The sequence below is a fragment of the Clavelina lepadiformis genome, chromosome 4 (assembly GCF_947623445.1).
Source record: "Clavelina lepadiformis chromosome 4, kaClaLepa1.1, whole genome shotgun sequence".
Lineage (NCBI taxonomy): Eukaryota > Metazoa > Chordata > Ascidiacea > Aplousobranchia > Clavelinidae > Clavelina > Clavelina lepadiformis.
This window is the reverse complement of record NC_135243.1, coordinates 1,218,487-1,230,254: the sequence shown is the minus strand read 5'-3', so window position 1 is coordinate 1,230,254 and position 11,768 is coordinate 1,218,487. Positions and strand designations below refer to the sequence as shown.

The window sequence follows — 11,768 nt, the reverse complement described above, 5'->3', positions numbered from 1 at the left end:
ACGTCGAACGTTACTATGGGTGGTGGCAATAGCGATAGTGATCCTTTTTTAGACGTACTTGACGCATATCTCTTGACGACAAGTTGGGATGATCAGGACGTAATAGTACCTGGTGGGTTTGCTTGTTTACGAAAATGCAAACTTCGTGAAGAAACTTGTGCTGTGAAATGTTTTTGCCTAGCTGGGAACCATCAGAGTCAAACAAGAGCATTTCTTCAGTAAGTTTGAATGGGGATCACGTGAATAGACCGTGAACAAATTCACCGGCGACAACTGGTAGTGGTCAACTAACCGGCAACAAAATGGCCGGCGATCAAATTAAACGTGACGTAAATTGGCCAACGATCAAATTAACCGGCGACAAATTGGCCGTCAAAAGGTCAAATTTTTAATTTACTATACAGTATAGTCGCGCATCAGCTTTAATCCCAGCCAATTAAGTATTATTGCAGTCAAGGTTGCCTGATTTGTCAAATAACAGTTTGTGTAAATTTTAGTGCCCTTATTATGTAGTGTCATATGTGTTTTGCAGTGAACGTCTTTTAATATTGTTACTCGTATTTCTTGTATTTCCGGAAATATTTCTGTTTATTTCAATAAATGTTTCAATGTGTATTAAAATAAAAATAAATTTTTTTAAAAACAAAGGAAATAGTTACAAACAAATATTTACTTTACATATCATATACTACCATCAACTTAAACACAATAATTCAGCACTTGCACGGTCAATTTACCTCCCGGTCAATTTTCATTCCGGTCAGTCTGTTCCCGATTAGTTTGTTTGCGGTCAATTTACATCACAATCAGTTTGTTCGCGGACAATTTACGTCACGTTCAGTTGTCCCCGGTGAGTTTGTTCGCGGTCATATGTCATGGAACCGTTTGAATGTTACATTGAAATATTACAGTAGGTGCCGATTGTTTACGTACATACATGTAACGTGATTGTACGTGGTAGTTAATGCTTTCTTATCAGCGCATGCCGTTGTAAATGTTTTTCAGAGTAAAAGAAAAAGTGAAACATATTTCTCGGCTGCGACACAAAAACCTTATAAAGTTTTTGGGAACAACGATATGGTTGAATTACATGGGAATTGTGATGGAATATGTCCCTGAAGGCAATCTCAGAGACTTTTTATTGTCAAAAAAAGTCTCAAAAATACCTTGGCTGTTGCGACTTCGTTTCTATTGTGAAATCACCAACGCCTTGTCATACTTACACAGAACTGAAATAATTTCGGTGGCTTCTTATGATTTCAGGCCTGAAAAAATTTTGTTAACTTGGGATTTGTGTGTAAAAATAGCAGCATCTTCTTCAACCAGCTCCTCCAAAACTTCTTGGTCAAGTTCCTCGTTTTATGTAGCACCAGAACTACTACGAGATCCAAGTTTACAAAAAGAACTCTCGTCAGACGTTTACAGGTATTAGCTGGTTTTTAACAAAAGATGTGTGTAAAACTTCTATGAAAAATATTTTGCAGAAGTATCTATTTTAAATTGAAATTTAGAATTACAGTGTAGTACCAAAACCTGGTCCCCGTCCAAAACCTGTCGCCCCGTTTTGACGTCATAAATTCAAATCCAGTCATGGTTTTGACTAAGCAGACAAAGGGGCCAGTGGCAGTTGGCCGAGTTTCAATATTAAACACTTCGTCCCCCATCGTCTAAGTACTCTAACAAGACAAGCGTTGTGAAGGTTTAAATACGGTTGACTGATGAGTAAAATAGAGTTGTTTTTCTATTTTTTATGGCTATTTGTTTGAGTGCTGAGTGTAAACTTGACCGCTTACGCAAATCTTATGAAGATCTTGTGCAAACTTCAATTTTGATTCTCACTTTAGCTCAATATTTAGTATGCCAGTGTTTCACTTTCAATATTCTAACTGCGTTCGCCCTAGTTTTCTGCTGATTGAAAACCACAATCAAAATATGATTTATGATGTCACCATGAGGGGGACAGATTTTTGGACGGTAGACAAATGTTGGCATTACATCGGAACATGCAACTTAAACAAATTACTGGTATTTAATATAACAGACAATAATAGTGTTTTGCAAAACATGTCAAAAATATGTGCTGTCCTCAATATACTGTATGCAAAAACGCTTGAATTAAGATGTCGGCCACTTAAAAACTTTTTAATGAGAGTGACCATTTCACCGTAAGTAGGATCATGCAGCTTGTTGTAAAAGATAGTCGTCAAGTCGGTTAGGTTTGAAGAATGGCCTTGTAAAAACTAGATTTTAACACTAGAAGGACGGGCGCGTCAATTGACGCATTTTCAACCTATGTGCATCTATAACTTTTATGTGGTGCATCGCACAACCGCGATATTTCCTGACTTTTCCTACATTAGTGTTAGGTAACTAACCCATGAAAATGAAGTTTTTATTTTACCGGTTGAGATAATTAACGTGGTCACTACCTGGAAGGACGGGGTGCGTCAATTGACGCATTGTTACTTAACCGTACAAAAACCAGTTCTCGCAATAGAGAGCACTGTTTTCTTTCTGCTGATAAATAGTAAATTACAGGTTTATTGAATTAGGTCACAGCTGCCAGCACAGAGGTGTGACAAACGTGTCGACGAACTATGTAAATCGACTTTTCCGCAAAACAGAGTAGTTTCGTCACAAGCGCAGCCTAATTTCGGAATTTTTGAAGTTTATCGAAGCGTAAGTGTTGTAAGAGTTTCTTAGTTAGATAAATTAGATCAATTCGTCGGGTTGGTGGTTGCTCGTGGCGTGATAGGAAGGCGCAACTTCCCTGTGAAGTGTTTGTGGGGGAGGTCGTGGGGATGTCCGATGTTTTCCCAAACCATGGCAAGAGACAGGTTTCTGGAACTCATACGATTCCTTCGCTTCGATCTGAAGACGGAAAGGCGTAGGAATCTATTGCATGATAAATTTGAACTCGCTTCACAACTTTGGAACAGTTTTATATCAAACTGCCAAAAAGCATTCATTCCACAGTTGAAGATAACTGTGGATGAGCAACTATTGCCGTGTAAGGCACGCTGCAAGTTCATCCAATATATGGCCAATAAACCAGACAAGTTTGGTCTAAAGTTCTGGCTGACAGTTGACGTTGAAAACAAATATTTATTCAACGGTTTTCCTTACGTTGGAAAAGATGACCCAAGGAGCCCCCAAGGGAGTGTGCCCACCGACGTTGTACTGAAACTCATGGCTCCGCTTTTTCAAGGAGGTTACAACGTCACTTGCAATAATTTTTTCACCTGACTTGACCTGGCATTGCGAGTTGCGGAAAGGAGGTGCAGCCTCGTAGGGACAATGTGCCAGAACAGGAGAGAAGTCTCGGAAGAGTGCAAGAAGAAAAAGGAGTTGCGTGAAACAGAAGTGTTTAGGTACGACGGCTTGTATTTTCAATGCGATTGCTTTTGTTAATTAAAATGCACAAAGCGGACATGCGATAGAAGTAGTTTTTTTGGAGCAACAACACAGTTTACTCAACAAAAAACGTTAGATTTGGGCCGTTTTCACCTTTTGCATCAATTGACGCACTACGTCATTCTATAGGTATACGAAAATTGCCGTCCTTCTAGTGTTAACTGTTGAAAGTTTCATTGCAGTTGTAGATTTGGATTAGAAGGTAGATTTAGGTTAGATTTAGTTTACTATGTTACAAACATAAAGATTGGGTTAACAAGAAACTAGGAAAAAAGCTTTGAACGCATCTAAAACTTTAAAACAAACGTAAAAGAATTTGAAACATTTGGACTTTAAACAACGGTTTATTTTCTTGTTAGTGTTGGCATTGTATGTTATGACATCATTACTCGGCACGAAGCTTTTGCTGACGTCACTCTTCCATTCAATTTGGTCCTCGCCAAGATTACAATTGATGGAGAGAAGCCGAGCCAGAAATATTTGGATGAAGTTGAGGAGTCTTTGGAAAATGAACCTGAAAATGTTGAGATATTCAAATTCATGAAAAGCATCATGGTCAAATGTTGGGATTTTGATCCGACAAAACGTCCTGAAGCACAAAAAAGTGGGAATTATTCAGTTTCAATAAAACTGGTTCTGCACCAATATGAAGCAACAGAAATAATTGTACTTAATATTTTTGTCGATATCACAGTTTACGAAGAAATCGAAATAATGTTCCAGTCAAAAGCAGATGATACACTCAACTTCAACATATCCGACCTTAAAGAGGACATTGACAGTGGTGACACTATACAGGAGAGCATGAAGGTGGGGTTGGACAAGATTTTGGCTCCTTTTCATACAATACCAAAACAACCAGCAGCAGAAAAGGACTATTGTAAGTAGTAGTGACAAATTACTCAGTTTAATAATTTTTATTTTTAGCTGAATGAAATTACCTTATCATTACAGCGAAGCATGACCAACTGTCATTTTCGACACCATCCGTCAACTTATCGGTTGTTCATCATGGTGAAGGTAAGACCACTAACAGGTGAGTAATCGAGGTGACACAGTAGCTGACATATATCAATTTTAGGTGCAGTGAACATTCGAATAGAAAACACAGATCGATCACAAAAGGATTCCAGAAGGGTCTCATTACAGCAGGGCTATCATCATTACCAAGATGGACCCCCTCATAACAAAGCCGACAAATATGGTAAAGTTTTGTTTTTGCTCTTTATGAACTTAATTTATTGTCACAAACGTTGGACTATTTTTACTTTTTAATATTATTATTATTAATCAGTTACAGCCTCCAAATATAGTCAAAATTTCTAGCGCAATAATCCGATTTAGTACCTTTGAAAAAAACATACTAACTTCATGGGCTCTACTATGCTTTTATTTGCAATGAAAGAACACAAAAGACACACTTCTTTTCTGAAAGGATGTAAAAATATGCAATCGTGCGATCAGTTTATGCAGATTTGACAATGTAGTTTAATCCCTATAGTATGCTAATAACATGCTAATAGGTTTTCAAAACTTTACATTTTTATGATTAATCTTTTTACGATTTATTTTTGTAGGCTCGTCCATGGTAGATGAGTTTTATTATGTAATTGAGGCAATCGACCCCAGTGATTGGGGACAGTTTGCTCGGGGACAACTACAACTACCGCATAGTTTTGTTCAGAATGTACGTCATGACTATGATCGTGATATTATGGAACAAAAGTATCAGATGCTTGTTATGTGGGACAAACAGAATGGTAACCTTATCACACCTAAATGTGCTAATAGGCATGTCCCTACTGGTATGGCGTTCACTGTGGTTAAATACTGCAGTTAGTGGACTGATGTAGCTTGCACAGGCTATGTATGTATTTGTATGCATTTTTCAGAATATACACCTGGCTGTTTAAAGGACAAAGTTAAGAAATTCTACAATCGACTTCAAGACCAAAATACAACAAATTTATCTACAAAAGATGAAGATTCTTTACTTAAAGCAGCTCACAAATTGAGTACTTCCAAATCAACTCATGAGAAGTTCAAAGTTCAAAGTTGTAGTGAACCTTTTACTGAAGATTGTGGCAAGTGTCTGTTTTTAGTTTGAGTAAATCTAAATCAATGGTTTTGAAACTATTTTCGCTCGATGCGCATCACACAAGATAAGTTTCATGTGACGATCAACTCGCTGATGCTTCATTTTTCCTTAATTGTGACGTAATAACTGACAAGCATTTTAAAATCTGCAAACACTATTAGTCTTAAAACTTGAACTGCTGTTTAATGCTGCTATTAAATGAATATGGTCAATTAGAAAGATGAAGTATAGGTTAATGTTCTACAGCAATCGCCTAAAATTCAAGAACTGTATTGTCAAAATTATTTTATCACAATGGGGAAATAATTTACGTGCGCCAATCTAAACAAAATCACAAATTACTCCAGAATCGTAGGCAATGGATACCTTGGCAGTGGGTGCATGGCTGATAGTGTTAATTGTAATCGATATAAAATGTTTGCAGTGGGTTGATTACGGGCCATGATAAAACAACGTTGTAGACCCAGAGTCTGTAGATTCATCGAGTCTTACAAACTCCTACTGGATTTTATAAATGACAATCTTTGCTTTTAATTATGTAAACTATATATATACTAAATGTGCTAATAGAAATGGCTCTATTGGTATGGCATTCACTGTGGTTAAATACTGCAGTTGGTGGACTGATGTAGCTTGCGCAGGCTATGTATGTATTTGTATGCATTTTTGCAGATTATACACCTGGTTGTTTAAAGAACAAAGTTAAGAAATTAAATAACTGCTTGTGAATCATAAATTTTGCAGTACGCATGTGGTCGTTTCACAGCATATAGTTTAAGATATCCTGGCCTGGTAAGAATGACTGCAAGTTTTATCATGTTTTGTTCATATTTTTAGAGTTGGCATCTGAAGTTTTGAAGCCTAATGTCAAACAATTCTCTGAAAACATCACTTCTGGTTTACAAAGCAATCAGTCACTGACAGTAGATGTTGATTTGAACAAAACGGCTCCAATAAAATCTGCCATGAAACGCTTTTCGGATGAAGGAATTCTCGATTTTGGTACATCTGACAAAAAGACTGCATTGCAAGCACCTTCCAAAACACCCCAACACAATTTTTTGCCTTCAGCTGTAGATTTTCGTAAGTAATGTCTCCTACGAATCACCAACAAAGTCACGATACTGTAGATAACAATGTCAAGGTAAAGTGGCTACGAACTTTGAACATATTTTAGCCTAGGTCATTGTTAAACGTTTATCATTGTACAATCTACAATAACGACTTCTTTGTATATCATACAGCTTTTGTGGTTTTTTTAGTGACTATGGATTACTCACCACTTCAGACTTCTCTGGTAAGTTTTTTTTTTGATGAGATTACGGTGGCAAATATAACTAAAAAGTTTATAAAACAATAATCTAATAAACATCTGTTTGAGGAACTATAAAATGCTATGATAAGAACAGAAGTTAATCGCTTTAGGAAACCTGTTATTTTGGACTCGTAAGTTGTTTTAATTGATGTTCAGTTGAAGTTGTTACAATACAGATAACTGGTAAACAAGGAGGCTTGGTCAAACTTGGCGGTTGTGTGATTGAGATACCTGAAGGTGCCATGAAGGAAAACATGTTCTTTTCGTTCATGTTGATTTACATTGATGAAGCTTATGAAGAGGTTGGAAATGACGACATTAGACAGCTTTATGGTTTGGATACATTTGTGCATGATGAAAATGAATTTGACTTATTTCTCGCATTTTTTTAAAGATTCTGGGAAAAATCAAGTTAACTCCCACCTTGAAATGTTCACCAAGTTACAAGTTCGAAAAAGCCGTCACTATAACCTTGCCAACCTGCTACTTGCCAAACAAATCTGATGTGCTTGTGACTGTGAGTAGACTTTATATTTCGTGAAACTAAGAGCTTATGTGAAAAAATTTATAAAATTAAATATGTTTGATGTATAATTTCTTTCACCTGCCTACATGCTTCACACCCTCCTGACAGCGCTTCAGTTGAGACAAAATTGAACACAATTTGACAACATTTTCATCTTTGTAATCGATAAAAATTTCTTGTAGTAAACGTAAAAAGTTTAACAAATTTCTGGCAAATTTTGTTGTTCGTACGGCACGCTTGTCTTGAAAACTATATGCGGGTTGATACAAGCAACAAACTCTTTTTTAATAACAAGTTTGTTGAACCACCACAAGTTATCCACTGTTGGGCTATGCGGGCTGTTTTAATTATAGAAAGACGTAAGGTTGTAAGAATTAGTTGGGCCCCTTCTAAAGAGAGGACCTTCCTTACCACATTTTATTTACACGTATAGCCTCAGACTAAACATGAAAAAAATTGGAGTTGCTTGGAACAAGTCCGTTTCGGAGATGAATTTTCAATCACATTTAAGGACTCATCTTTTTGCAAGTCAGTTATTCTTTGCAAATTTATCTTCGCTATATTTCTATGATTATGCCTCCATCACTTCCCATGCAGGAAAACTGTTCTGGGCGATGCAGGAGATATTGATAAAAAGCGTCTGCTCTTCAAACATTACAAAGATCCCGATGATGAAAGCGGCCGCCGTATTGTTTGGACAATCCTTGATGGAGATGTATTCGTTGAAGAATCTCTCGCTCAGCAACATTTCTACCTGGATATAAAGTTAGTATTTGATTCAAACTGTAATATCACCCGTTTATGCAAATACCATGTTTTTTACAAAATTTTTCACTTGAACTTTGTCATTTTACATTAACCCTTGATAACGTTTATTTGTCTATAATTGTAATTGTTCTTGGACAAAAAGTAGGAAATAAAGATTTTTATTGACGTTGAGTTACTGAAATTGTCAGTGATTTTTAAATAGAAATGCCAAATTATATTTAATTTTATCTTCTGTTTTCATTCGTTAGACGTGGGCAAAATTTAATGATCCAACTTCACAGTCCCAACATTGATTTTGAGAGAGGTCGAATCACAGTAAAGAGCGAAGTGCTCTTCCAACAACGATTCATCAAACGTCTGTTCTCAGTGATTGATCACGATGACACCATGGTGCCATTATTAGATGATGTCTATAAATATGATGTAATAGATGAAAGCTCGGGAGATGTGCTTCACTCAGGTGGTGGAAGTTTTAAATTAACGTCACCAAGTCCAGCAGCTGTCGGTAGGTTTGAATGCTGCAAGATATTATTTTAACATGTCAATAGAAAGATAACTGTTTCATGTTTTCCAGGACCATCTCCAATTTCAGATGAACATGCTCATAGTGATGGCCAAGTTGTGGTCCATCCAGCTTCACAAAGCGATTATGACAACCATTTACGCTACAATGATGTAAGCACCAATGGTAATTTTCTCGGTAACGTTAAATGATCTACGTGTCGCCAACACAGTAGCTTCATTTATAGCCTACTTTAAGTCAGCACCCATTCTATGCTACTCTTAGAAAACTTGGGTTATCTGTAACCGTATGGCATCGAAGTTTTTATAGGAATATGTGTTTTTGTTTTAGATCTACCAGATTGTACAAAGACCAAAAGCACATGTGCTGTTCTTGTACAACACGAGATTTCCAGCTTGGTCCACAGAAGCTGATTTAAGACAAATTGAACCAAAGCTAGACTTACTCAGACAGTTATTTGAAGGTCTTGATTGTCAAGTGCATGTCCGGTCAAACATTTCAGCTGAAGTGAGTGCTGTTGAGGTTTGCAAGCTGTACAGTAGTGTTAGCTCATATATACTGATCGTGAATACGTTTTGCAGGAAATGAAGGAAGCAATTAAACTGTTCTCAGCCTCTGACCGACACACTGACTTTTGTGCTCTTTTTATAGTGAGCCATGGAGGCCACGGTCAGTTGGTAGATAAATTTCTTAAAAATTGCATTTTGCTTAAAATTTCAGCCTATTAATTATTTAATCAGTTGAAAGTGTTGGGGATGTGGTTTATGCTTCGGACGCTGAATACCTGACCATCTCAGAAATAACAAGTTTTTTCACTCCCACCACTCGTAGCGCGAGGTTGGTGGACAAACCAAGGTTGCTTTTCTTTCACTGCTGCAGAGGAGGTGATTGGCACAATTTTGGTTTTGAATGAAGTTTCATTCATTTTCAAATACACCATATATAGATAAAACTTTGCTGATTTAACTCTACTAACGTCTCCTATCAAGTGTTATATAGGTAGCCAAGTATAATACTTGAAAGTTTATTAATGTAATTGTGATGTCACAGTTGCGACAGATACAGGTGTGAGATGGATATCTCAAATGGCTCGGCCCTCACTTACTGGTGAGTAAGTGTAGGTGGCTTATTAAAACATGTGGTAAAATATGTTTTGAGAGAAATGGATATTTTGATCAACTTAGTATTGCGTTACCTCACTAGATGTCGCACAAGAGCTCGAAGAAATCCAAGAAGAGTATCGATCGCTCCAACCTGGTTATTCAGTTTACCACAACCCAAGGTCTCTGCATATCGCAACCATCCAGTCGACTGAGGAAGGTAAGTCCTGGTTAAGTGATGGCAGTCCAAGAGATTGGTTCCCAAGCTTTTAAAAAAAATATTAAGCATCACAGACTTGTTGCATTTTTTTAATGAGTTGCGGATCATCACAAAAACAATGTCTAACATTTTGAACCAATAAGATTATTATCTAACCTGCAAACACACAAATGCTGTAGGGAACTGATGCAAATAAAATAATAAAAAGAATGAAGATCACAACAAAAAGAACAAATTATGTAAAATTTGAAGTAAAAAAATTAATATTGCCAAGAACTTTCCTTTCCAGCTCCTACTTTCGTAGCCACAGGTGCCAACTCGTTAATTTGTTTCTATGTTGTCAACAGGATATGTGGCTGAGTTTGGAAGATTTTTCAATGCTTTCATCAACATCTTCTCTCAACATTCAAAAGATTCCCATTTTATGGAGTTGATGACACAAGTAAACAAACGATGTTGTTGTTTTCTGGAAATGTATATTGTTATAAATATGATGAAGTGTTGAACTTTCTAATCAAAACACATTCGCTTCTAACTCTCTGATTTATAATTTCAACATTGTGACGTAAGCACATATTTACTTGCCGTGATATTTATGTTTCAGCTCACAAAAGCGATGGCTAGTTTGTCCTTCGACGAATCAAAGCAGCTACCGGTGGTGATATCACATCTTGACAAGCTGCTCTACTTTTTCCCCGGATGCGATTACTAAGGGATTGTTTGCGTTGTGCTGTAAATTTCCTCTCTCAACTTTGTGTTTTGTTAGTTTTTGTAGAATTTTCTTTTTTGCCTTCATAGTCACTAAACCAGATTATTACTTATAATGTAAACAATTGAACGCTTTAACAACTTTTCTATTAGCCAAATAACAACAATTTTCTAACTTGCTGATAATATGTGTGTGCGATATATTGCGTGGTTGGCTTTTTCCATTGCACAAACATCTTCCATCACACCTGGATGTTGCAGCTTGTGTGACCAGAGATGGGATGAGAGATGCTAAATTTTGGTCTCCTCTTCACATCATGACCTCACAGCATGAGTGATACTGAACAACTGGGACCGCGTTATCAATCTGCTGTTAAAGAAGCGCAAGGAAGATTTACTGCTCCGCATCGAGGTACAACTCTTTTTCCGATGCGAGGAGAACTTTGCGTTCAAGCCGTTCATCCCTTGGGAAAGATCTGTCAATGTTGTAAGATCGAAGTAAAGATCACAACAAGCAGGTTTTGTCCCAGGTCGCTCTGGCGGCGAGCGCTGAGTCATTTGACGTAGAATTGCGCTTTGGCAACATCATGCGGTCAATCGTGTTGTGTCACTATAGTGTGATTTCTACTCAGTCATCATAGTCGATCGAACTTGGGGAAAAAGGCCAATGTACATAGTAACTCATTGGATATAAGTTAAAAGTTGATATTATTTGCTTTCGTGTTCCGAGCTTCTAATCGTGCTCAATCTGTGTGCTGGGAATTTCAACCCTTTTATATATCTTCAATCATTCGAGTTCCAGTCAAGTTGTGTGTGATAAAATATAAGACATATTATGTTTGTATCAGGGCTTTGGAGCCGGAGCTGGAGCCCGGAGCCCCGGAGCCGTGCATTTTCACCGGAGCTGGAGCTGGAGCCGGAGCTCTTCTTGAAATTCAAATGGAGCCGGAGCAGGAGCTGGAGCCAGTTGTTTGAAACATAGCTCCGGCTCCGATGTATTTCATAAGATGCTATGCTACTAGCGTACTACTATAGGTTGAATTCACATAATTTAAAAGCAACCTTTCACAAAATTAAGAATTACTGGGGATTTAAC

General features: G+C 37.2%; 1 protein-coding gene and 1 long non-coding RNA gene across 5 annotated transcripts; one reads left to right on the top strand and one right to left on the bottom strand.

Moving 5' to 3' along the window:
* On the top strand, positions 1-11,491 carry LOC143452330 (uncharacterized). Of its 4 annotated transcripts, none has more exons than XM_076953256.1 (24): positions 1-218; positions 1,006-1,425; positions 3,774-4,018; positions 4,109-4,294; positions 4,369-4,434; positions 4,496-4,618; positions 4,992-5,174; positions 5,307-5,498; positions 6,350-6,595; positions 6,775-6,809; positions 7,004-7,129; positions 7,222-7,344; positions 7,787-7,881; positions 7,951-8,118; positions 8,370-8,626; positions 8,696-8,796; positions 8,975-9,151; positions 9,226-9,313; positions 9,385-9,528; positions 9,695-9,751; positions 9,848-9,964; positions 10,312-10,406; positions 10,569-10,696; positions 10,934-11,491. In XM_076953256.1, the coding sequence occupies exons 1-23, from the start codon at positions 16-18 to the stop codon at positions 10,674-10,676; spliced, it is 3,555 nt and encodes a 1,184-aa protein (XP_076809371.1). In that variant the 5' UTR covers positions 1-15; the 3' UTR covers positions 10,677-10,696; positions 10,934-11,491. The 4 variants fall into 4 exon arrangements, with proteins under 4 accessions (XP_076809371.1, XP_076809370.1, XP_076809369.1 ...); XM_076953255.1 differs by having other exon boundaries at positions 10,569-10,725; XM_076953254.1 differs by having other exon boundaries at positions 10,569-11,491.
* Positions 10,020-10,677, bottom strand: LOC143452364 (uncharacterized). The gene is made up of 2 exons (XR_013115017.1): positions 10,546-10,677; positions 10,020-10,430 (listed from the first exon to the last, which is right to left on the bottom strand). It is a non-coding gene; the product is annotated as an uncharacterized LOC143452364 (long non-coding RNA).
* Positions 11,492-11,768: the final 277 nt, after the last annotated feature.

Coding starts and splice junctions, on each gene's coding strand:
- LOC143452330 (XM_076953256.1), top strand. CDS start 16: ATGGGTGGTGGCAATAGCGATAGTGATCCTTTTTTAGACGTACTTGAC. Junction 4,019..4,108: donor ACGTCCTGAAGCACAAAAAA/GTGGGAATTATT, acceptor TCGATATCACAG/TTTACGAAGAAATCGAAATA. Junction 8,119..8,369: donor CATTTCTACCTGGATATAAA/GTTAGTATTTGA, acceptor TTCATTCGTTAG/ACGTGGGCAAAATTTAATGA.